Here is a 25,249-nt window from a genome sequence, read left to right on the forward strand (position 1 = left end):
TGTCTCTTCTAGAGAAGAGAGAGAAGACAGTGAAGCTCACCACGGCAACATATAAAATAAGACTTACTGTCTTATAGACAACATGTACTAGTGTTCATGTAGCACTTTCAAGATGAAAAGGGGCCCTGACTAGAGATTTCTCACCCCTCTCCCAACATGGACCCTTCAGACAAATGATGCAATTAGCCATTTAAATCATCCAACTGCCTTTCCTTGCTTTGGTTCCCTGCTTCCCAAACAACCATCTGATAAGCAAATTTTCCCCTAGATTTATATCCTTGAGGAAATACACTGGGTCAGAGATCTTAATTAGCCCATCAGATTAAGAGTTGTGTTTCTCATTAACCATTGGCATTCTTGTTTATTCACTGATTGCCTTGGGAGTTTAAGACTCAGAAGAAATCAGAGGCTGGTTCTTTACACACCTGGGTCTGAAAAACTGAAAACCAGATGAAGAAGGCAGAGAGTGCATCACCTCTCCACCTGGGAAGACTGTGTCTGGCCAGTGAGAGGGCTCTCCCCCACCTTCCCTCACCTCAGGGATTATTTTCATCACCACACCCTTTGCACCTGTCACATCTCTCTGTTCAGCAGACTCTAAGTTGTTGATGAAAAGTTTCTGTGTATATGTAGATGTTATAAAGAATAGCGAGCTGAACATCAGCTCTAACACAGCACCCTGAAAAAGGACATTCTCAGTAAACCACCCCTAAGTACCATGAACCTAAAATAAAAACAAAAACAGTACCTGTCTCCTTAGATCCCTTGTTTTCTTGGTCATCTTATCAATTGCAATGTTTAGAGGATCTCCTTTTTCTTTTCTTCCAGTCTATTAAGAAAAGAGAAATAATTTCCGATTTAGAAAAATTCAATGTTAGTGACATTAAAGGTTAAAAAAATTCAGAAACACACTTGAGTCGTAGAGTTCAAGCCATTTTTTAAAAATGATTCTCTTCGGGCTTCCCTGGTGGCGCAGTGGTTGAGAGTCCGCCCGCCGATGTAGGGGACACGGGTTCGTGCCCCGGTCCTGGAAGATCCCACATGCCGCGGAAAGGCTGGGTCCGTGAGCCATGGCCGCTGAGCCTGCGCGTCCGGAGCCTGTGCTCCGCCACAATGGGAGAGGCCGCAACAGTGAGAGGCCCGCATACCACAAAAAAAAAAAAAAAAAAAAAAAGTTCTCTTCAATACACAGCGAATACAAATTGGTCTCTAAAGTTGATTTTCTCTGTAGTAAAAATTGATGAAATAAATACATTCTCAAGATGGTTACATGTATGTCCATATTCAACTCCATGCAGATCTATGTTTTCTTCCCTTCTCCAAACATTCAGCAATTAAGTAAACACAAGGATGTTTTGTTATTGCCTTCAAACACAAATGTTTTGTGTTTTTCTATTATGTAAGCACACTTCTGAATAGAATATGATTGAGATAAAAACTAAATTAGAAAAGAAAGTTAAGGTAAACGATCAGAATTCAGAATTTTATACCAATATATCACAAGCCGTTTTGTAACTTCTGTATCAAAATCAAAAGAGATGTTTTACTAGAAAACATAGTGTTTTAATCTTTGTTCTGCCATGCAGTGGAATGCTAAACACGATAATAAGGAACCCACAGCTTGAGGTCACGAGGAAAATTTCCCTTATGACTGTAACAAGCAGAGGCAAAGGCAAAAGATAATAATAGTAATAATCTTGATAAATTATTCAGTGGAAGTTTGGAAGTTTGACTAGTTTCTGTTTTCCCTTTTGTTTTTCTATTTTTTTCATCGCTGTAGTAACACAATTAAAACCAAACCAAACAGAACCTCCATTATCTTTTTAAAACCACAACAGCAAGATTCCCATGGATAAAAAGCTCTACATAACTTTATGGATGACATTATCTTCCTCTGAGGAGAAAATTGTTCTCAGAATCTTTGTCAAATCTATTAAATTATCTAAATGTTAGTCAAACACCCTACAGATCTATTTATTTATGGTCCTAGTGGCAGGCCAGTTCTTGTTCCATACTCAGACTCTGTAAAACCAAGTAGGTCTCTGCAGTAATTTGTGTATATGATGAAATGAGATCCCAGGTCATAAATTGTGCCTCATGGGATAATGTGTTTCGAGGATTCATAGAAATTAACATCGGACAGATTCCTAAATGTTCTCTTCCAATGGCAAAATCCTGGATGCATAAGGCTGATACACACACAACTGATTTACATATACCTAGATTTAAAGCAGTCACTCTTTTCTACAACTTGCTTAATTAATCAATTTCTTGAATGAATGGTCGATGTGTAATCCTATAGGATTTTTCATGAAAAAGCCAAAGCCAGGTCATATGTACATATTTTTAATCATTTAAAACCTACAAATCCCCATCACCATTTTTCCACTCCCTAAACTCAAATGCTGACCCGCTCAGATGTACACTCTGAAGTTTTGTAAGTAGAAAGAGCTTAAAATAAAGTGACCAACATTTACAACTTTGAAATATCAGCATACAATTAGCTAAAAGGAAACAAAAGTATATGGAGAAGAACGATGTGCTGCTTAATCTTCCGAGGACTGCTGTCACATAGCGAGTGGGACTTCAGCGCCCTGGCTCTCCATAGTCAGGTGTGACACCAGCTTAGCAGTCAGAGCTGTTTCTTTTCTCTTTGGTTTCCTCCTTGCAAATAGGACGTCTGCCTTCAGAATATGGGCACTTTTACGGGGGTCTAGACCACAATCATTCTGGAACCATAGATTTCTCAAGCCCTTTCCATATAGGAGAGTAATTAAAAACTTACCTTGAAAAATGAACAATTGTGAGTTTGTTTTAAAATGTGACTATGAGAGAAGCAGACTGGGTCACTGAACTTTCCAATGTAAAAAAAGTCAAGACAGTGTGAATACACAAAATAATTACTGAATAAATACTGTGTCAGACAGGGCTCATTGCATCCTGCCAGTGACATATCATTATCTCCATTTACAAAGGAGACCATGAGGATGACAGAAGACCTGGGACCAGGGTGAGAGGAGTGAGGCACTTGCCTCAGGTATAAAATGTAAGGGGTCATCAAAGAACTCAGGAATCAAGGTAAACAATAGTTTAATGCAATAGTTTGAAAACTCAAAATTAATGCCAAAAAATCCATGCTGAACAAGTATCAAAACTTTAAATAAAGCCAAGCTCTGACAGGGCCAGGATTAGGTGAGGCCAGTAAGGTGTGTCACGCAAGTACAGGTCAGATAACATTTTTAAATTTTAAACTTTAAAAAATTAGGGGATGGGGCTTCCCTGGTGGCGCAGTGGTTGGGGATCTGCCTGCTGGTGCGGGGGATACAGGTTCGTGCCCCGGTCCGGGAGGATCCCACGTGCCGTGGAGCAGCTGGGCCCATGGCCCATGGCTGCTGGGCCTGCGCGTCCGGAGCCTGTGCTCCTCACGGGAGAGGCCACAGTGGTGAGAGGCCTGCGTACCGCAAAATAAATAAATAAATAAATAAATAAATAAATAAGGGATATATTTATACTAAAAATAATACCATTGTTTACTTAAATTTCAAATTTAACTGGGTGTCCTATAATTTTATGTGCTAAATCCAGCAACCCTACCACCAGGGGTAATGGGGATGCTCAAAATTGTAAGTAGGGTGGTTACAGACACACATTCTGTGAATAGCTGGGCAACATGGGATTCTGTATCCCATCTGGCATCAATAACCAGCAACTGTATAGCACATGTCCCAGAGATGTGAGGCATCATGTTGGTCACCGGGGGGTGCAGGGGATGCACAAAAAGCGAGAGTCACATTCTCACTCTCGAGGAGCTCCTAATCCAGGGGGTGACCCCAATGGGAGAGCAACAAGACTAACAACTCCACAGAGGGACTAACTCCCTACAGGGCTAAATAAGATGCTCCAAAGAGGAAGAAGATGCTGCATTTGGGAAGTCAGTAATCTCACAGAGGGATGGGAAGATTTAGGTAGACCTTAAGTCCTGGGCAAAATTCGAATAGGAAAGAGGGAGGGCCAAAGTAGCATCAAGAGAAGAAAGAGCAAGGCAAGGTACTGGGAGGACAGTGAGTGGAATGGGGCAGCCTTTTCTCCACGATGTGAAGGGATTGGTTTGACTAGTTGTAGAGACATGTTATTTTTATAGGAGCTTCTTTATAGTATGATTACAGCCAACTATAGTTTCATCTGCAAGCTCAGAGCATCTCCGGTGACATTAGCATTCCAGGTCCCTGTGTTGTTGGGATTCTCTTTGTATAATATTTGTGATCTGGTGTCTTGAGCTTTCAAATCTTTGGCTGAAAGCAATTCAAATAACTGCAGTTGACTTGGGTGCCACCTTTTTTTCATGGTTTAGAGAGGTAAGGCTGGGACTAGAGCTTAGGAAACTGGGGTCACCAGCTGAAATCATCCATTCACTGGCCCTTTGTTAGCACTATTTTTTTTTAAATAAGGTAGGGGCACAGCAACCAGGCTAGTAACCCCTCCACGCTCAGATTTACGTAGTAAATGGGGACTAGCAGCCCATGACTCCATATTTTCCTGTGCTCTGGTATGACCCCAGGTAGAAATACTTTTAAATTAACAACTAAATTGGAGAGGAAGCTAATCATTGAGCGAGACCAAACAAAGAAAGACTCCTGCCACCTAGTGTCAGCCCTTCGTTATTAGGTTATGTGATCTTGGCCTAAAGATTTGCTCATTTTTTACGTCTGAGTTTTCTCATAAGCACAGTGGATAGCATAATATATGCCCTATCTTCCTCACCAGGTTAGCAGGACAATCAATCAAGGTGTCAATGTGCGGGAAACAATAAAAGGCATTAACAGTATTCAGGATAATTAGGAAAGTATTTCTACTGTGGAAAAAAATGAAAGTACTGCTTTGAAAACTACACAGAAACTATTTTTAGATCACCTGGACTTCGACTTTCTCCACTCAGGCAGATAATATATGAAAACCTTGCCAAAGACTAGAATTCCTAAAGAAGAGTTATTTCTGTTTAAGGAAGGAATATTCTGGGTGGTTCATTTTAAACGACTAGTCTGGGATATTCTAAGAGGTGCAATAAGGGTCAGAATGAATGTCTCCAGATGAATGTCTTTTACACAGTAGGTTGTTGGATGTATTTGTTAAATAACTAAAGATTTGATCATCTTGAGCAAATTCTAGTTCCCAGGGAATCAACCAGAAGCCTAACCTAAACTCTCCCTCCCTGACCCTCCAGGCTCTAAAACTAAAAGTTGTTTAACAAACTGAAGTGAAGAGAGATCTCCGTCTTCATTTTCACACCATCACCTAGTAAACAAAAGTGTGTGGTCTTTAGCCAGTCATCCCTTTATTCCCTGCCTTTGCTGAACAGAAGGAAATGAAAAGCAGTTATAAGCACTCTCTGCCAATAACTACCTAAGTGATTTGGCAACTTCTCTACACTCCAGACTTATCATCTGTCCAATGGAGGGGCCGGAGATGAGTGACAGACCCCAGGAAGTGGGGGAGCCCGAACATGTCACCACGCTTCCCTTGTAGGGAGGCTATCACGGCACTGCAGAATGGGCTAGAATTGGCTGTCAGTCGGGGTATTCTTATCTCTAAACTGTGGGTAAATGCTTGCTTTGGGGATTATTGTGAACATAAAAGAGATAGGATCTGGAGCATGTAGCACAGTACCTGACCCCGCAGAGGTAACTAAATCAATTTCTTCTCCTTCCTCACGCCCTCATTCCTCTCAAAGATGAAAAGAGCAAAACCCAGAAAGATAAAATCACTGATCACATGGCTCACTAGTGTCTGAGCAGGATCTCCGGACTTCCAGCCCAGGGCCATTTCCATTCCATGTCTAAACCGTCTCGCATCTCTAAAATCCTAGGATTCTGTGATTTTATAGAGTTTCATGTTTCTTTTCAAAGGCTATCCAAAAAAATCTCGGTTTGAGGCGTATCTGCCCTATCACATGTTGTCTGCAGACCCTGTGTGCCTTTCTCAGACTGCTCCCTACTTGACTTCTTTATCTTTACCTACAGAGAACGAGTCTGCAATAGAGATAGCCATTTAATAAATATCATTATTAAAAAAAAAAAGAAGACAGGTGCAAGCAATCTCTCACACTGCTTCAGGCAGCTTTCCTAGTTGCCATCTGTTGTGCTAGGGAGGTGCGTGTTTATTAAACTTTATTTGTTTTAGTCGCTGGGCTCTATTTTACAAAACACATTTGGGGTAGATACGCAGCTTGAATTGATGAGAGGGAAGGGAATGAATTTCCTGATTTGGCTTTTTATAGGGGGTCCTTTATTCTCCCAGCCTCTGGCTCTAAATTCAAGTCCAGTTTGCCAAAGTATTAGATGCGGTCAAGAAGACTTTCATATTTCCAGTTTAATCCTACACAAAAATGATTGAGGCCATTAATTGAAATTTTGATTTTTCACAATCATTCTCCAGGAAAAAGACAATATCTTAGTTCATTTTTTAAATAAAACTATCCTTTGTCCTTTTGCAAAATAAAAGCCCTTCTACTTATTAGAAGAGTGTCTTCATTTTTCTTCTTTCTCTCTCTCCCTTTTATTAAATATCCATCATCCCTTCTGAAACACTGAAGAAATATGCAGTATATTTAAATTGTATGCTGAATAGTTCACAACTCCCTAATTTATAAAACAAAAAAGTAAGGAATAGTAATTTTTAAATTTCTGAAATTGACTGTGTATTTGTTTAAAGGCTGTTCCCCATCCCAGACCCTCATTCCACATTAAACACACAATTCAGTACAAGGAGTCACTCATGGAGGCCCTGAGGATATAAATCTACTATCTCAGTGCTTCCATCAGATCTGTGGTTTCATGTTAGTTTCCGGGAACAATATTAATATGTGGGAAATGGCTGTAAGAAAGCAAATGTCTATCACTTTTTCCTTTCCCTCAACAGTACCTGCAAACTTGATTGAATGTATGAGAAATCTTCAAAATACTGTATAGCGATGACTCTACTATGTTGAATGCATGGGAAGCTAATCAAATGCCCAGTCTTCAAACTGTTGTCATTTGAAAGAGATGGAAGTGAAAATCATCAGAACAGCAGAAAGCAATAATGTGCCATGCACTCCATCTCCCACACATTTTCCTGTCATTTAAACCTATGATTTAGACAACAGAAGGGAGGAGAAAAAATTATCCATCGATCTAGCAGTCACCCTATCATATTTGGAGGGTTGACCATCTACCCTCAAACCCTGCATGTAGAAATCATATTCTTATTACAAATAGCACCAAAAATTTGAATGTTTCATAATACCTTTATATTCGGTGTCAATCACAGTCTGAGAATGTGAACCTTTCTAAATATTTCCTTTTCACTAGCTATGAACATTTCTCTTAGAAAATAAATGGGCAATATCTCTTTAGAATGGATAAAAGTTTAGCATCAGCCGCAAATCAAACCCACGATCAGGATACTTTGACCACGTAAAAACTCAGCTTTCCTGGACTCTGAGATAGGGGTGGGAGGATAAAAGTAGAAAGGGAAAAACTGATGAAAATGTGTCAAGGCAAACATGTGCCTGACATTTCTCTGCCAGGCCTCATCAATGCTCAAGGAAAGAATCGTCAATATAGAAGGATAAAACAGCAGGATGGCATTATTTGTGAAACTCCCAGACCATACCTACTAGCATAGCAATGTTAGTACACACATCAGGCGGTGCACAGAGAAGGTCTGACTCAGTGAGTTCAGGGCACATCACTATTTGTTTTCATTCTCCCAGCAACCTCATGTTTTTTTTGGTAAACCCTCTAATTTTTCCTTCTGACTCTCAACCAAGGAGTTCTGGCCCAGGGGTAAACTCAGGATAACATCCGAACCAGTGAGATTCAGCTATAAGGTGGTAGGAAAAATTATTAAGAAGGAGGCATATTTTTCTGCACTGGGATTGATAAACTGGCAGCAGATACACCTTGAGCTAGTTAGGGAGTCTTTCAAAATAGATGCCATAAAAAGAAAGCATAGCTGGGAGGTGGGGGGAGGGGAGGGAAGGAGAGAGAGAGAGAGATGAGAGATTAATTTGGGTCTGAAAAGAGATGAGATGCTAGGGAAAGGAAACAGAAGGAAAGGGGAAGGAAGGGAAGAGAAGGGGAAGGGAAGTCAGCTTTTGGAGTCAAAACAAACTGGTTCATAGTTTCCATTATATACTAAACTTGTAAAAATAAAGCTCCATGAGGGTACAGTCAGGGCTTTACCTATCATTATATCTGGCAGCCTGGAGCTTTGCCTGGCACATAATAGACACTTAACAAATTGTATTATATCAGTGAATGAAACACATGGGTTCCTGAATCCAGCTGTACCTAAATCCATTAGTATCTATCAATGGATTTCCTAGTGTCACAAGTTAACCAATTCCCCCACGTTTGTTGATGTTGGATTTCTGTCACTTACAACCAAAGAGGTCTGACTAAATCAGAGACCTTAAACTATGAGACCAAACTAATTTGAAGGTAGCATGGAAGACAGGGAAACCCCAGCAAGTACCCCATGTACACAGCTCAGAGAACCAAGGGAGCTCAGGCCTTGGTTTCACCTACAGAGTTTTTCCCTGCACTAATCACTGCCCAAGCTCTAAATCCTAATATAATATTTCTCCCCTAAATCTGATCATTCACTAAACTTGAGAATATGTCCATCAACAAGTCTCTAGGATTCCTGCTGTTCCTCAAATCCCTCCACTCATGACACCCAGCTACCCCAGTGTACATCTTCAACACCACACCAGCCTCCCTCATCATCCTCATTATGGCCTGTTGAGACCAAGCTTTCACTTCCTTGGCACAATATTCCTCTCAGTTCCCATTTAGTTCTTACTGCATCCCTCCTTCCTAGTAAACTTTTGAGCCTATATTTTAAGACTTCTTAATTTGACCTCCTTCTTGTAGTTGCCCACACCTCTAGTCAATTTGTTCCTTCTCAACAACTCACACACTTTCTGCCTCACGTTGGTGCCTTGTTGAAAGATGTCATTCTCCCTTCAACCATTTGTCTAAGCAGGATGTACCCATTCTTCAAGCAACAGCTTAAAATCCTCCTCCAGGGAGTGTTTCTAGACTGACCTGGCCCCTGAAGACCTTCCTCTCCTCTGACCATATCCTTCTATTAGGTACTGTGCCAAATAATGTGGATGTTAACAACAGACCATCCTGCATTGTTTTTCAAGTTTTCACGTTCCTGCAGAGTAGAACCCAAGCTTTTTGTGGATAGTGAATTTTATTTTCTCCTGGAGGACTCAGCATAAAACTTCTAAGAAGTGCTCCGGAAGGACTTCTATCCACTTGTTTGTGGAGAGAAGGATGGACGGTCCAAGTAGGCCCCTGGGGATAGGAGGTAGGTATGAAAGGGATGAATTATTTGGAAAATGTGGGGTCCTAAAAATAAATTTCACCCACTTCACAATTTGCTGATCAAAGCCATAGGAAGTGGTTGGCACCTGTGTAATGTTACAATTCTTGCTCCTTGATTTAGTTTATCCACACAGGTGTAGCCCTCAGTGATTATCTGTCAGGCAACACTGCCTAGAAGACAGTTTTCATCAGAGCTCCTCTTCCCCCAGCTGTCAAGCTTGGGTGACTGCTGAGAGCCATGGTTAATTAACCACACATGCCTTTGAAGCCAGTGAGAGACCATGGACTGAGCAAACTGCTAAAAAATGCCATTTTATCTTTACAGTTGAGATGAAAGTAGCCAAGACGAAGTGCAAATTTCCATGGATCTTATACACACACACAAACATGTATATACACACACTGATTAAACGATTTAAATTTCAATGAAATTTAAACTTCCACTTCATTTTTAAGTGCATATTCCCCAAACCACTCAGTTACAGTTAAAGCTATCAATAGCTAAAGGATCCCAGGAGTCTGGCATTTTCCACCATCTCAAAAAGAGGCCAATAACTGGGTCCATATTGCTGAGAGTTCACAGAAATCAGAAAACAGACAGAGGATTACCTTGGTTTATGGAACGTCTATCTGGGTGGAGAAACCAAGCTTTGGCCTTCCTGGGCTTCATCTGCCCATGGATCAGGAGACAGTTCATATTGTAATTCCTTCATCATACCTTCCTGTTCTCCCAGCTTACAGCAGCCCATCCTCTCCCGAGTGCCTACAGCCACCTATGTCATTTATTTCATTGCCAGTTTCCGTGCAGGCAACTACTGTGTATTGTGCAAATCTCTTGCATTGTTAATTGAATTTCAGATGTCACACTCTAAAGCTAAAATACAAATATATAAGATGGATCATTACAATCCTTTATTGTTCGGAAACTTGTCATGCCTATATGTCCCTTCTTCCCAATTAGAAGTACAGGCGTTTAAGGACAGTGTATTTGTCAGCTTGGGCTGACACAACAAAATACCTCAAACTGGGTGGCTTAAACAAGATAAATTTATTTTCTCACTATTCAGGAGGAAATATTATGGAAAGCCAAGATCAAGGTCTGGCAGGTTTTGTCTCTGATGAGAGATCTCTTCCTCGCTAACAGACATAACCAAGCTCTCTAGTGTCCCTCTTAAAAGGGCACTAATCCTATCATGAGGGCCCCACTCTAATAAATTATCTAAACCTAATTATCTCCAAGAGGCCCCATCTCCAAATATGATCACATTAGGGGTAGGGCTTCACTATATGAATTTTGGAGGGGCACAATTCAGTGCATAGCAGACAAGAAGATGTCAGCCAATCACACTTCCTTGAAACTGAAGTTTCTTGCACAGTCCTTACACAGACTAGATACCAAGCAAATTAGAAATATGTATCAATAGGTACATATGAATATATATTGAATAATAATAAATGCAATAATTAGTATTCTGGCTGTTTGACACAATGACATGATATGGATCTTTGGGGGCAAGGCTACTTGTGTGCAGAGGTGGAAATGGAGTAGCTGTATCTTCACCACAGGTAGAGTAATAGTATTGCCTACCCTCTTTGTATGCTCATTTTCTTCCTTGCCTGTTCCAAATCTCATGTGAGCAAAAAGAAGACAGAAATCAAAGCCTTTGATTGTATGCATAGGATTAAGATGCACATACCTGGGAAAAGAAACATACAAATTGTACATGATTTTGTCAAATTTTTCTTTCAAAATAGTGGGAGAAGGGAGTAGGTAAGCTTGAGGACACTAGATACCAAAAAGAAATGGGTTTGGTGAAATGACACTTCTAAGGGACAAAGAGGCCATCCCAGAGAGCATCTGGGAGGCTTCTGTTTGCCAACCTTACAGCAGAACAGAATGAAGAAGTTTCCTTGGTGACATTGGGAAAAGTAAATACACAGATTGTGAGTGCCAGGAACTTCCTGCATGCCCAGGGGACCCCCAAAGAGATTTCCTTGCACTCTTCAGGACCAAGGCTTTTTTCCTCCCCAAATCAAATCTGACCTTTCTTGGTCCTTGCAAAGCCTGTGAGGACCACCTCTCCCCATCCTCTCAGCATCACCACCCCCCATTCTATATCATGGCCCCTTCTTCTTCCTCTCACACTTCCCTCCAAAAGGTCAGCACTGTCTGGAAAGCCACCATACAGGTCTTGGCCACTTTACATCTTATCACTATGAGGAAACTAAGAGAGAATAATATTTTGTTTTTAATTATCTGGACAGTCAAAATAACTGAAGAAATATTTTAACTACTTAGACACTAGCAAGCCCCAATCAAGAGCTGCTAACCTCATTGTTAGCCCTTTTGCTTATCAAGACTTGGGCTCTTTCTCAACTTCCCAAACCACCCCTAAGCCAGAGTGCAAGGCCAGGCAGCTCCCCACCCCCAGCACCAATATCCCAAGACCACTGCTAAGTGACCAGGGTCCAAGCACAGGGCACTCCTCATGCTTAGGTGACTCAGGGACCTCTCTGAGGCCCTTCTCACTAAGAGTGCTTGGAATCTGACCCATGATGGAACCACCTCATGGGGCCTTTGCTCACACATGGAACTAATGAAAACTTTATGAGGCAAATAGCATTTTTTGCAGCATGACAATTAAAAACTAAACTAAATAGAGAGCAGGCCGAAACCCTGGAACACATGTCTCACATCGTCCCAAATATTCCTCACTATGTGGCTCCCATAAACACCATCTGCTGTGTTAATTTGTAAAGAATTACAAGGTTCTTAAAATTACACTTTGCTCTCTGTAGCATACACTGTGTCTATTAAGGGGGGGAGTTGAGAATGTGCATCACGACCAGCCAGACACTGAGATCTTTTTCCTTCCTATGCTGGGATCCTACTGAAAGTTCGCTAAGTCTGCAGGGAATTTTAAAAAGTGTATCGTATTCTCTCTAGACCAGCTGCAGGAAAAAAATTCAAAACAAAATATACACACAGCAAAATCTTTGCCCGGATTATAATCCTAGCATCTTATACATTTTCAAGTTGTGTGAGCATGCCCCTCTTCACTGAATCCTCATGACAATGCAAAGTCTTTGACTATAAGTTAAAGAGGGTAAATAGCCCAAATTGAGAGAATTTCTTGCGTGAGACTTAATCCTCCATCATGAAGTTCTGAACTCTATGGCCCCTCACAGCCCTTGAGTGTTAGCTGTTTCTCGATTGCTCATCCCTGTCTACTCACAGAGCCAGAAGAGCAGCATCTTGTGCCCAAGCACATGTCTCTGACAGTGCAGGGCTATGGTGACTGGCCACCAATGTAAGCTTTTAGGTGAATTAAGTCCCCAGGTTGTTGCTGGTTAAACGATGGTAAGTGGTGGCCAGAAATGAGAAGGTAGATAGGAGAGTCTTAGGTTCAATAACCCGAGGCTGGAAACTGTCGATATGAGATAATTGTTACAAATGAAGATCCCTGGGTTCCTCTACTAAGAGATTCCATTCCGTAGCTCTGGAGTAGTTTGGAAATCTGTATGTTTAATAAACTTTTAAAAAATTACAAACAAGTTCTGGAAATACACGGATTGTTTCAGTGGGTCCCAACCTGATGAATCATTTATTAAACAAAATATTTCCAATAAATACCCAGGACCCTGCATTTCAGATTGCCATGAAATTCTGTTGCTCAGCCTGATTTGGGGCCAATGAGTTTTACAATGATTTACTCCTAATAAGCCTGAAGTAGGACCAACGATCCACAATTAAGGCAAATCTGCTTAATTCCGAATGAATCAGTCACTGTATCTCCAAAATAAATTTCGTAACCAATCCACTTAATTCGAAAAGGAAAGCCATACTGCAGAGCAGACACAGCCTTCAACATCATTTCAGAAAAAGTCCCTGAAAGAAAGCTGAACAAGCTCCCCCAAATTTCTTGCCTGCCGTGGTCCCATCTACACGTAGACGTTAAAATAAGGTTGCTACATACAATGGACACAGAAATAAAGGAGGCTGCTGATCTTTCTAAAGCATAGAGAGCTTTACAAATTTGCAAGATTACATACACTCAAAAACAGGATCCTGATCTGGCAGTATTTCAGAGTTTCTGCTGGTAAACCCAAGTCTACACTCTGATGATTTCTCAACATTTTCTGAAAATTTACTCCCAAATTCTTCTCCCCATGGTCCCAATCTCTCTGCTCCCTTGTAAATACCTCCCAGTTCTCAGAGAAGTGTTTCTCTCAGCACCCCATATTAATCTCCCATATGCTAACTCTGCCTTTTTTCCCCATCCCAAAGCATCCTCTACAGCCCAGATCAAGCTCTCCCTGACCCCACAGCCAACCCAGAATTCTGCCTTCTCTGAACCACAGTAGCAATTGGTAGAGTCCTTTCTGATATTAGGCCATAGCATCCCCCTCAGACAAATCCCTGAACAGCCTTTGGGCAAGCTGGCTCTGAGTGGTCTCACCCTGCATCCCTCACAGAGATTTGGCTATAGCTGCCCCCTGACTTCCAAGATCTCATGAAAAAAGTGAGGAGTAAGGCTAAATGCTGTTGCTTGAATTTTCTCTGTTCACTGTCAGCTGAACTGCAGTCGAACCACAGTTGCTTCCAATTATATCATCAATCCTATGAAAAAGCAGGATTTAGGGGAAAAAAACTACTGAAACAGGTTGGCAGCAACACCCATATTGTTTGGTGATGTGACTGTCTGTTACGTATATAACACAGTAGCGTAAAATAAAAACGTTGTGCCAACTTCAAGGGTCATCTTAGTCTCCTGAGTGCTGTGACTCTAAGACTTGGGGCAAGTAGAGATGGATGCTTTGATAAAGAAATCAGTGTTACCTCATTCTTAGGTAAAATGACAATGCAAATGAAACTGCCAGTCCACAACTACCAAGCACCCTTCCTTCTTGCCTTCTCCCAAGCCTTCCCTTCCTTCAAACAATTTTTGAAGCAGACACAAACAGTATTAAGTTACATCTTGGCTCTGCTACCTAATAACTGTGTAATTCTTGGCAATTAAACTCGCTAAATCTCAGTCCTCAGCTGCAGAATAGTGAAAAGAATGCCTAGCTGTAGATTGGGGTGAGATAATGCATGCAAAATGTCTGTCTACAAGTCTAACATGAAAATCAGCAGGTTCCTGACCCTGACTTTTTGTCTTCTCTTGATAGTAAACCTCTTCAGGAGAGGCACAGTGCCCAGCATCTGAACCATGAATGGATGAATGATGGAGGGATTGACTGTCTAGGGAGAAAACATTGTTTTATAGATTGGATCTCGGTTTACACAGACTAACCATTTGAAAACCTTTTGACCTCTGAGTGATATTTAACACTCATGAAATTTTCACCATTTTAAAGTCTATTTATAACACAATTCAAATATAAGGCCATGAAAAAGGAGAACCAGACATGGATCCTGAAACTTTACTAATAAAGTAGTGAGAAACTCAAACCCGACAGCTGCGGTTTCCTATGCTAGTGAGAGATGGGGAACAAATGTTGGAGACTGATTCCTTCCTTCAGTCCCGTGCATGGGTAATGAAATCAGGAGTGAACACACCTTACTAATGATTTTAATCAAACTGAGCACCTAGAAGTAACTGCCAGGAGAGGGAGACCCCCCAAGTAGCACAAGTGGATTCTATTTCAGTCCCCCTTATTTGGCACGTCAAAGAAGGCATGGTCTGACTGAAATCAGGAAGCCAGATGCAGCAGACCTGTCATGTCTGCCCCATACTGATAGGGAGTCAGAGAGCGAAGCTGCTAATTACTTATACACACCTAGGTAAATGGGGCCTCCAGAGATGGATCTGAGCAGCCAAAACACACCTCTTTTCTAAGTATGCCTTCTACTAGGATGCAAAGTCTAGAGAGCTATCATTAGAGTTTTATTTTAATTCATTGATAATGACTCTAGAAGTTCCCTGGTAAAATACTAATAAAATTGAGAAAGACCTTAAGTATATAATCTGCTCACTGGTTGTTCATCTATTTCTCCCATTAGACACTTCATGGGATTAGTACACTTCATGGGATTAGTAACTTCATCCTTCTGGTTTACCTGTATGTGTATTTCACTAAATCCAGTAACAGGCATGCAAATTCTCGATGAAGCAGTGACGTAAAATGGTTGTCATTTTGGAAAATAGAAAGTTGATCTCTAAACAGGACAAAAGGTAGCATAGAAACCTTTATGGGGGTTTAGAAAAGGAAAGCTTAGAGAGTTGAAAGCAAACTCTGGTCCCATTAGGAAATCCATGGATCAGGGATTTTAGGATTAGAAATTAGATATATCCATGACACTAAACAAAAAACTGAGGGGAAAAAGATCAAATGATATGGAGAAGGCAAAAAAAAGAAAAGAAATAAAACAAGATATGTGTGGAGTTTAAGGCAAAGGATGACTGAGACCTTACCCTGGAGCTTAGTGACTCTAGCACTGAATTGGATCCAAAGTAGGAACCATTAAAGGAACAGAACAACAGGCCAGGGATCCAGTTACTATCATTTAGGTGGACGATACTAATAAATAGTCAAAATAGAAGTCAGAAACCAAGAACAAGAAGGGAGGTTCAAGTCTGGACTGAAATCAGCAGTAAGTCTATCTTAAGGGTGAATCACTGGGTTATGGGTTCAAGTCCTTTTATTCCCTGTGCAGAAGCCAGAATGGCTCTACGTTCAAAGTTGTCTGGGTAATCTGTCCCCCTCTCCCACCCACATGTAAACAAGCATGAAGCCAGGCTTACTACCACCCAGCTGTGTACCCAGGTGTCCCCTCTCCTCTTCCCTATTCAGAGAGCTCCCCAGAAACACTTGCCTCCTGGAAGGGCTTTCCCACCGGAACCCTTTCTCCAGGGCTATCCCAACCCTCTCTTTGCCTTCTTTCCCCTGTGATTAATCAAGACCTGCTAAGTGGAAAACAAAGAAATAAAGAGAAGAACTAACAAATCAATCAACATTACATACAATCTAATTATCCTCGTTTAGGCTTCTTAAACTCAGTTCTCCAGCAGCAGAACCATCCAGCACTGGACCAGCCTTCCATCTGTGGTGGCCTGAGCCAGGGTAGACTTTGTAAGCTGCATATCACAGCAGCCAGGCTGACCTTGGTCTCTATGTGCCCTGGGGTCAGCCACCACATCCTACTTCAAACAGTAGACCATTCTGTCAAAAAGCAGGTATTTCCTGAGCACCTATTTGATATTGAGCCCTGTAGAGGTGTGATATGAGCCGAATTATGCCTCCCTCCCTGCAAAAAGAAATTCATAGGTTGAGGTGCTAACCCCATAGTGCCACAGAATGTGACAGTATTTGGAGACAGAATCTTTAAAGAGATAATTAAGGTTAAATGAAGTCATTAGGGTGGGTCCTAATTCCGCATGAATAGTGTCTCTAAAGAAGAAGAGATTAGATATAGAAAAACACAGGAAAGATCATGAGAGAAGAAGCCTGTTTATTTACAGGCCTGAGAGAAAGGCCTCAGAACAAACCCACCCTGCAGACACCTTGATCTCAGACTTCTAGTCTCCAGAACTGTGAGAAAATAAATTTCCATTGTTAAAACCCCAGTCTGTGGTACTTTGTTATGGCAGCCCTAGAAAACTCATGCAAGGTGCAGCAGGAAATGATTTGTTGAGTTTTTGACTTCCTGTTAAATACATTACTGACTCAGGCTAACAAAAAGTCCAAGAGAACTGAGGTGAGGGCAGGGAGGGAAGATGTGACTGTCTCCAGAAATCTTAATTGCTTTCTCAGAAAGCTCTTCAGTTTTTCATAGCATGCGGCAAATATCAATCAGTTCGTCTGATTCTCATCCAATAATTAGAAAATGAGTATCCTAAGTCTCAGAGCAGAATTCTTGCTCTGAATGCCAGGATGGCTTCTACTGGGTTTTTTTTTGTTTGTTTTTTGTATTTTTTTTTTGTTTTTTTTTTGCAGTATGCGGGCCTCTCACTGTTGTGGCCTCTCCCATTGTGGAGCACAGGCTCCGGACGTGTAGGCTCAGCGGCCATGGCTCACGGGCCCAGACGCTCCACGGCACGTGGGATCTTCGCGGACCGGGGCACGAACCCGTGTCTCCTGCATCGGCAGGCGGACTCTCAACCACTGCGCCACCAGGGAAGCCCTGTTTTTTTTTTTTCCTAGCTCCTTAAAGAGTCCCACGGCTGTTATTAAAAACTGGAAGCTATCAGATAGATAGATAGATAGAGATAAACCACTTAAAGCAATCTTCTTCATACATCCTCACACATTTCCATTTCACAAAACAGCCAAAGACAGTTTAGTCTATATTTTCTCACAATTTAATTCAGGTAAAAATGTAATATTTTGTCCTCTAAATGAAAGCTTGCAGGTGCTTTTGATTAAGGAGCCTAAATGAGGTACTGAAGTAGCTATATGATGCCTATTCCCTTATTGGTAACTTTTTTTCTTGGTGTGCCTCTCAGAGTTCCAGTTTAACATACCTAGTACTTCACGCAGGTAGCTGATAGCTATGTACTTGAGATGTCTTAGCAGCAACCCACATGTTGACTAAAGGGAGTGATGAAATCCCTATGACGTCATGGCTAAACTTTCAGTCCCAATTCATTCACTTCACCATTTAACATAAAGAATCATATAATGACCACAGTGCTAGACACTGGAGACATAGCAAACTGTCATGGTTGTTACTGAAACTGAGTAGGACACTGTGGGGCTCCTGGGCATGGAAGCCTTTCTGTGTCCCACATTTCTTGTTTCTGGGACTAGGCTTCAGCCTCTATGACCTTCCCTGAGTTCCAAAAGGCAGGTTCAAACAGTTGTTAATCAGGGAAGGCAGGGGATGCAGAAACAAGGAAAGAGCAGTCAAGAAACAATAGTGCAGCCTTGGGGCAGGGTCCTGGTTCCACCTCAAGGGATGCGCATAACAATATCTTTGAGCTCTTCTGCAGAACTAAAACTCCCAACAAATGGAAGATGTTAACTGCTTGATGAAGCATTCTTCACTCCAGAGAGAAGGTCATAGTTTGATAACCTCAAGAACCACAGAAGCTCATCAGGAGATCACCTGAGGCCAGATTAAACGAATGCAGGCCCTGCACACACCCTGATCCTTATCAGCAACCCGGCCCTTGAACCATTGCTATAAAACTCCTCACCAGGGCTTCCCTGGTGGCACAGCGGTTGAGGGTCCGCCTGCCGATGCAGGGGACACAGGTTCGTGCCCCGGTCCGGAAAGATCCCACATGCCGCAGAGCAGCTGGGCCTGTGAGCCATGGCCACTGAGCCTGTGCATCCGGAGCCTGTGCTCCACAATGGGAGAAGCCACAACAGTGAGAGGCCCATGTACCACAAATAAAAACAACTCCTCACCATATTTCCCCAGGTTGGGACATACAGTTTTTGAGGGCATGAGCCTGCTGTGTCCCCCTTTGCCTTGCAATGCAATAAAGCTATTCTTCTTCAGCCAAAACTCTGTCTCCAAGATTTGATTTGGCACCAGTGCACAGAGGCCGAGTTTTCTGCATCACGACCTGCAGAGTTAGAGTCCAAGGCATGGTTTCCTACCTGAAGCACTACTGACATCTAGGGCTAGTATATGCTTTGCTGTGGAGGCTGCCCTATGCTTTGTAGGGTATTTAGCAGCATCCCTGGTCTCTACCAACTGGATGCCAGTAGCACTGCTTTCTCCAGTTGTGGCAACCAAAAACATCTCCAGACATTGGCACCCTGGAGATGGAGGTGCAAAATAGCACCCACTTGAGAATTCTTGGCCTAATGAGTAAGAAAGATAATTTTTAAAGCAATTATAATGCAAAAAGATAAGTGCTACAGTACAGATACAGTGCACATGAAGGGAACCAAGTAAACTGAGGGGTGGTGGTAAAAACAAAAAAGCAAAACTGCTTTCTCAATGAAGAGATGTAAAATAAAGACACACAATAGTTACTTATTTGGTTTCTACCATGTGTTAAACATTAAATTTTGCTTGCTTGTTTAATCTCTACAAAATGTCCTTATGTTAACCACTTTACAGATGTGCTCAAAGACACAAATAAGCTTATTCAGCATTCAAAGACTGAGAGATAGACCCAGGATCTAACCTGGGTTGTAAACTCAAGTCTGACAAATTCTTTAGGAATGAAGAAATTTTAAGAAAATATTTTGCTACATGAGAGCTAAAGTACTCACATATTAAAACAACAACAAAACACTTCTCTAAACATGGGGCTTGCATAGCATTTTGAGACACTAAGTAAATGTATCATTGAAATAAGTTAAATTGAAAATTGGTTTATAGCAACGGGAAGAGGGTCTACTGGAGAGGTTCTGGGATTCTACAGCATCCATCCTATATTTATAAGTGAATGGATTGGCCTGGCCACCAGGGGTTCCCAAAACCTACCTGCCAACTAAGTACCATCCACAGAACAAGTCATCTCATAGGAACCATGATGATACCTTCCAATTTGCTTCCATTGTCCCAGCATAATTAATAAAAATGCATTCTTTTACTCTCAAAAGTGCCCAATTTGGATGACATGTTTTATGATCCCATTATTATTAGTCTAATTAACTCTTGAGCTGAAAAATTATTAGGCCAGCTAACTTATGTCACTTTACATCATCAGATTCACTGTGTGAAAACCCAACCCATTATTTGATTGCTATATTTAATAATACACATATGTTACTTCCTAAAATCTTATAATGTTAATCTAACACCTTTAAGATAATGTCCAAGAAGGTTCTGGCCAATTTGACCTCAGTGTGGCTTTCCAATCTTATCTTCTACCTGCAACACAACCTCATGTGTTAGTCAATATCCCTGGAACAGATTATGCTTTCATGCCTTTAGGTTTACCACATGGCATTCTCAATGCCCATATTTCCTCCAACATTTTGTTCAATGTCATTGATCACTGCAATAGACCCTGCAGCATCCTCCCCTTCACTCCTCACCTGCCTATTGACGATCCCCTTCAAATGCCATCTCCTCTAAAGAATCCCTGATTTCTTCAGACATCAGTTGCTCCCTCACTGCATGTGCCTGCATTATACTTCATCCATCCTTCTATTATGGTTCTTTTCATCTTTTCAGGTTCATGTGTCTGTGCCATTCATACTACTAGAAAGTCATCCTTATCTTTGTATCACAAACGTCTTGCACTACCTGGTATTCAGTGACATTTGATGGGTATTTGCTGATTAATGACTACCACTCATGACTGTTGAAATCAGAATTGGCCACATTTTGGACAATCAGTAGGAATTTGCTGAGTGCCTACCATGTGGCAGGTGTGTGGCTTGTGCTTTGTGAGGTTATAGTGAGAAGCCAGAATATCTGTGTCTTATTTCCCATTTTGTTTCTCTGTCTTTCTGTGAGGCGAGACAAGTCACTGAACTCTATTAGATCTCAGCTTTCTTATCTCTAAAGCAAGATGTTAGAACTAAACAATTTCCAAGTTTTTTTTTCCCCTCAACTATATGTCATCCTTTGTCAAGGTAACATACCAAAGCCTTCTGAGTAGTCCTTAGTGAATTAGCATTGACTTAACCTTATTATGGATATTTTTTTTCTCAGTATTTTTACAGTTTTAAAAATTACAAGATAATGTATGTTAGTTAAATATCTTGAATAATACTCATGTAAATAAAGTAAAATATGAAATCCTCCCCTATGCACACAAACGTAGCCCCTTCTGCAGAGAAACTATTGGTAATAATATTTTGCCAGTTCTCCTACTATCACTTCCCTTTCTAGAGTTGATATATCAATATCTATCTATCTATCTATCTATTTACCTACCTCTCTATCTATGTCCTCCCCTCTCCCCAGATCTGCCAAACCTGTCAGCCAGTCATAAATTCAAAACAGGCTGCTAAGGAGAGTTAGTGAAATTTGGAATATGCCCTTAAATGTGGAGCTTGGTTTCACAAAAGATGAATCTGACATTTCCCAAACTATCTGTGTCATGTAAGTGCCTTAAGAACAAATTCATGCATAAAATAGGCCATCAGGCTAACTGATACTTTCAAAAGCTTTTTTGTTTACATTTACTTTTTACACCCAAATTAGCCTGCTTTCTAAATTGAAACAACATTGTTAAAAAGAAGTAGAATCTGTGTATAGTTTTGTAAATTCTCCAATTTTAGCACATTCATATGAAAATTTATAGAAAGAAGATTATTGGTGGGGATTAGCATTACAGTGTGAGAATGCTTCTGTCCTCTAAATATACCCTATTACTCGTAATAATTTAAATCATACTAACAAAACAGTGCACAGCATTTCACAGTTTATGAAATACTTTTCTATTCATTATTTCATGTGAATTATCAGAAAACCCCATAACTTTGATAGTAGTTATAATCTCTATTTATAGATGCTAAAGGTCCAAAAGGGTAAAGATCATACAGACAGGATGTAGGAAATTCAGGATTTAGATGCAAATATATTCCAAGACAGCCTGTGACATTGATGCGGCCTCTGAGGGTCAATCAAACTCTAAAGTGATATCTGCCCACAGAAACATAGCTTTCTACGGATGTGTCAAATCTTTAGAAGTCAATTTTGCATGCATTTATTTGGTAACATGGATTTCAAGTTATGATGATAATCTGAGCAAACTGATAAACTGCTAAAAGTTTATCAACTCAACTGCTAAAAGTCACATTTAAACACAACCTCATCTCAAATTAACAAGTCAGTGGGAAACTCAGTAGAGTAGACGCTACAATTTCCCATATCCTACTCAGTTAAATAACGAAAAAACTCAGAGTAGAAGAGAACATAATTCCTATTATTGAAGGAGTGGATTGACATTGAATATTTACCTCTTTTTAAAAGATTATATCATTCCAACACCCTAAAACCTTTTTCACACTATCCCAAGTGTGATATGAAAGTGAAAAATATCCCATTAATCATAATGCTTGTTCTTACCAAGCATAAAGCTATTTGTAAACAGCTGAATGCTCAACCAACTTTTTCAATTTGCATCTAGATATTGGTCATAGTGTAGCTGCTGGCAAAGAAAATCTAATAAAGTTTTTAAAATCTTAAAATAATAATACTGCTACTAATAAATGTGTGTCTGCTACGGTCCAGGGGACTCACATAGGTTATCTCTTGCCTCCATAATAACCCTGAACCAAGGTACTTTGTATCTCCTTTGTATTGATGCATAAATGGAGATTCGGAGGCTGTATGAAAATTTCCTATGATGTTCATAAGGCTCATCAGTGGAAGGTTCTAAACCCAGGTGAACCTGTGCACTCCCCGGTTCACCAGGGCAGCATGCTCTAGTGCAGCAGTGCTCAGAACGAAAGGAAGAACAATGTGACGGTGGAGTGGTTCTCTACCTTTTGATTTTTCCTGCCACATACCAGAGGGATTCGATACATGCCAACAGCAGTAGTGGAGGTGTTACCCAAATACTGGATTTGCCTTTTGGTGGGTATAGAGCCAAAAGACACAATGAAGCCAAAGATTGGGAGAAGGAAGAATTTATTATTTGCAGCAAGTAAGGAGAACACTGGGGATCTTTCCCAAAGCAGTGTCTCCCTGAACTGGGAAAGTTTTAAGTTAAGCGTATAGGCATATTCATGAAGGGGCTTGGGCAGTCATCAGAGTCCAAGCTTTAGTTGATTGAAGTGAAGAGGGTCAGAAAAGGTCAACATCATCATCCCTTGGGTTCTAGTTGATCTGGTGGTTGAGCACTTCAGGCTAATCAGGCCATTGGAACAGAACTGGGAGTGTTTACAACTGATATGTTATCTTTGCTATTGTTACTTCCTTTGCCTGATAAAAAATTGTTTGCTCTTTTGTTCCTTTAAGATCATTAATTACTGAGACCTGTTCAAGGGCAAGTACTGTGGCCAGGCTCAGATCACAAAATGGCTCAGGACAAAAATGGCTTCTCTCATGTCAAGAAAGCCATGCCTGATTCTCTTTCTCCAGGGACCCCTAAACTATCTGCTTACAGAGGGGCAATGAAGGAGATTTGAAGAGGTTTTAAAGAAAGGCTGATCCATCATTAGATGTATCCACCATCAATATGACTGGGGTTGAGAGCCCTATCACCAAATAACCACATGATGGTCCTCACTGGCTAGATCTACAAATCTCAAAAGTGGCCATAGTATACTATGTCTTGAATTCACCTCCAAAAACTTCTCTTATATGTTTGTGAAATACTTCATATCATTCCCCCATACACATCCACCACACCACACCTTTTTTTTTTTTTTTAATTTACAATGCAAGTATGAGGCCAATGACAGAGCTAAAAGAAACCTGTTCAACTTGATTTAACCCTACTTTTCCAATATCTACTGAGCTGCAAAAATAGTTTCCCCCTGTCATGCCCATAAAATCTCCAGGAACAGCTGTTCAGAGGAGGACACTGGGAACCCATCCATGAACAAGATATTCTCTGTAACCTTTCTAACTCAGGTATCCCACTGCCCTAGAGGTGGAGCCAGAACACAGAAATCTTTGAGCCTTCCCTGTGGTGCTAAGAGTCTTCCCTGCAATGGGGTATTTGTTTGGGATGTTAAGTGCTCTGTGCAAGAAATGCCACACTCTAACCCTGTCACCTTTCAGATCAACGAGGTAAGTGACAGCAATTCAAGTTCCCTGTCAGCTTAATTAAAGGAAGTGAAACACAATTACAGGGCATCAGTGCAAGGCTGGCGCAGAGCAGCAGAGGGCCCTGAGGGGGAGGCCATAACAGCAGACCACAGGGAAAAGCACACTCCTCTCCTCCAACAATTTCACTGAAAGTCTTAATTAGAATGCTACTGTACGGGGAAAATTGTTTTATAAATGCCATTACAAACACAGTCTGATTGCAGAAATCTTTTCATCTAAAAACTAATTAAACCATTATTTCCTCTCAGATTACAGTGGTAAAGTGTCAATTTTTCATTTATGAAAACAGTTATACAATCTTATGTTCCTTATATTTAGAGAGCATCTTTTTTTTAAAGTATGTACAGGCCAAAATGATCTTAGAAATTAGGAATGCTATGAAGAAGATAATAAATTAGAGATTTTTAAAAAACAGAGTATCATGATTCAGACAAAAGATTCAATGAAATGTTTTAGCTAAAATGTGAAGTAGGGAGCTTATGTATATCAACTCAATCATTTTGATGATCACACTTTAAAAACATTATATTAAAAAATCATTTAAAAAACCCCTACTGCCAGATCTGACAAAACATGATTATTTTGCAGCCACTAAAATGTAAGCTTTAGGAGGGCAAGGGGTGCTGCTCCGTTCACAGATGTGTTGGCAGCACGTGAACAAAAGGTGCCTCCCATCTTATTTGTTGACAGTGAAACCCAGCAGTATCCTGTGGGGCTCCTGGGCACAAAAGCCTTTCTCAGTCCCCTGTTTCTTCTTTGTAGGGAATAGTCTTCAGCCTCCATAACCTTCCCTGAGTTCCGAAGGGCAGATTCGAACAGTTGATAATCAGGGAAGGTAGGGGACGCAGAGACAAGGGAGGAGCAGTCAAGAAACAATAGTGCAGCCTTGGGACAGGGTCCTGGTTACACCTCAAGGGATACACAGAACAATATCTTTGAGCTCTTCTTCAGAACTAAAACCCTCAACAAATGGAAGATGTTAGCATTCTTCATTCCAGAGAGAAGGTCATGGTCTGATAGCCTCGAGAAGCAGAGAAACTCATAAGGAGACCACCTGAGGCCAGATTAAAGAAGTGCAGGCCCTGTCCGCATTCTGATCCTTATCAGTAACCCTGCCATTGAACCATTGCTATAAAACTCCTCACTAAATCCTCCCGGGCTGGGACACAGTTTTTCAGGGCATGAGCCCACTCTGTCCCTTTTTGCCTGACACAGCAATAAAGCTATTCTT

The 25,249-nt window shown here is 40.9% G+C and overlaps 1 protein-coding gene across 3 annotated transcripts in view; it reads right to left on the bottom strand.

Moving 5' to 3' along the window:
* The window catches only part of CTNNA2 (catenin alpha 2), a 1,200,774-nt gene that overhangs the window by 265,148 nt on the left and 910,377 nt on the right, over positions 1-25,249 (bottom strand). For all 3 annotated transcript variants that reach the window (XM_049695784.1, XM_049695785.1, XM_049695786.1), the window contains one exon: positions 749-829. In XM_049695784.1, coding sequence (XP_049551741.1) covers positions 749-829 — 81 coding nt within the window. The remainder of the gene's footprint in view (positions 1-748; positions 830-25,249) is intronic.

This window comes from Orcinus orca, chromosome 13 (assembly GCF_937001465.1).
Source record: "Orcinus orca chromosome 13, mOrcOrc1.1, whole genome shotgun sequence".
Taxonomy (NCBI): Eukaryota; Metazoa; Chordata; class Mammalia; order Artiodactyla; family Delphinidae; genus Orcinus; species Orcinus orca.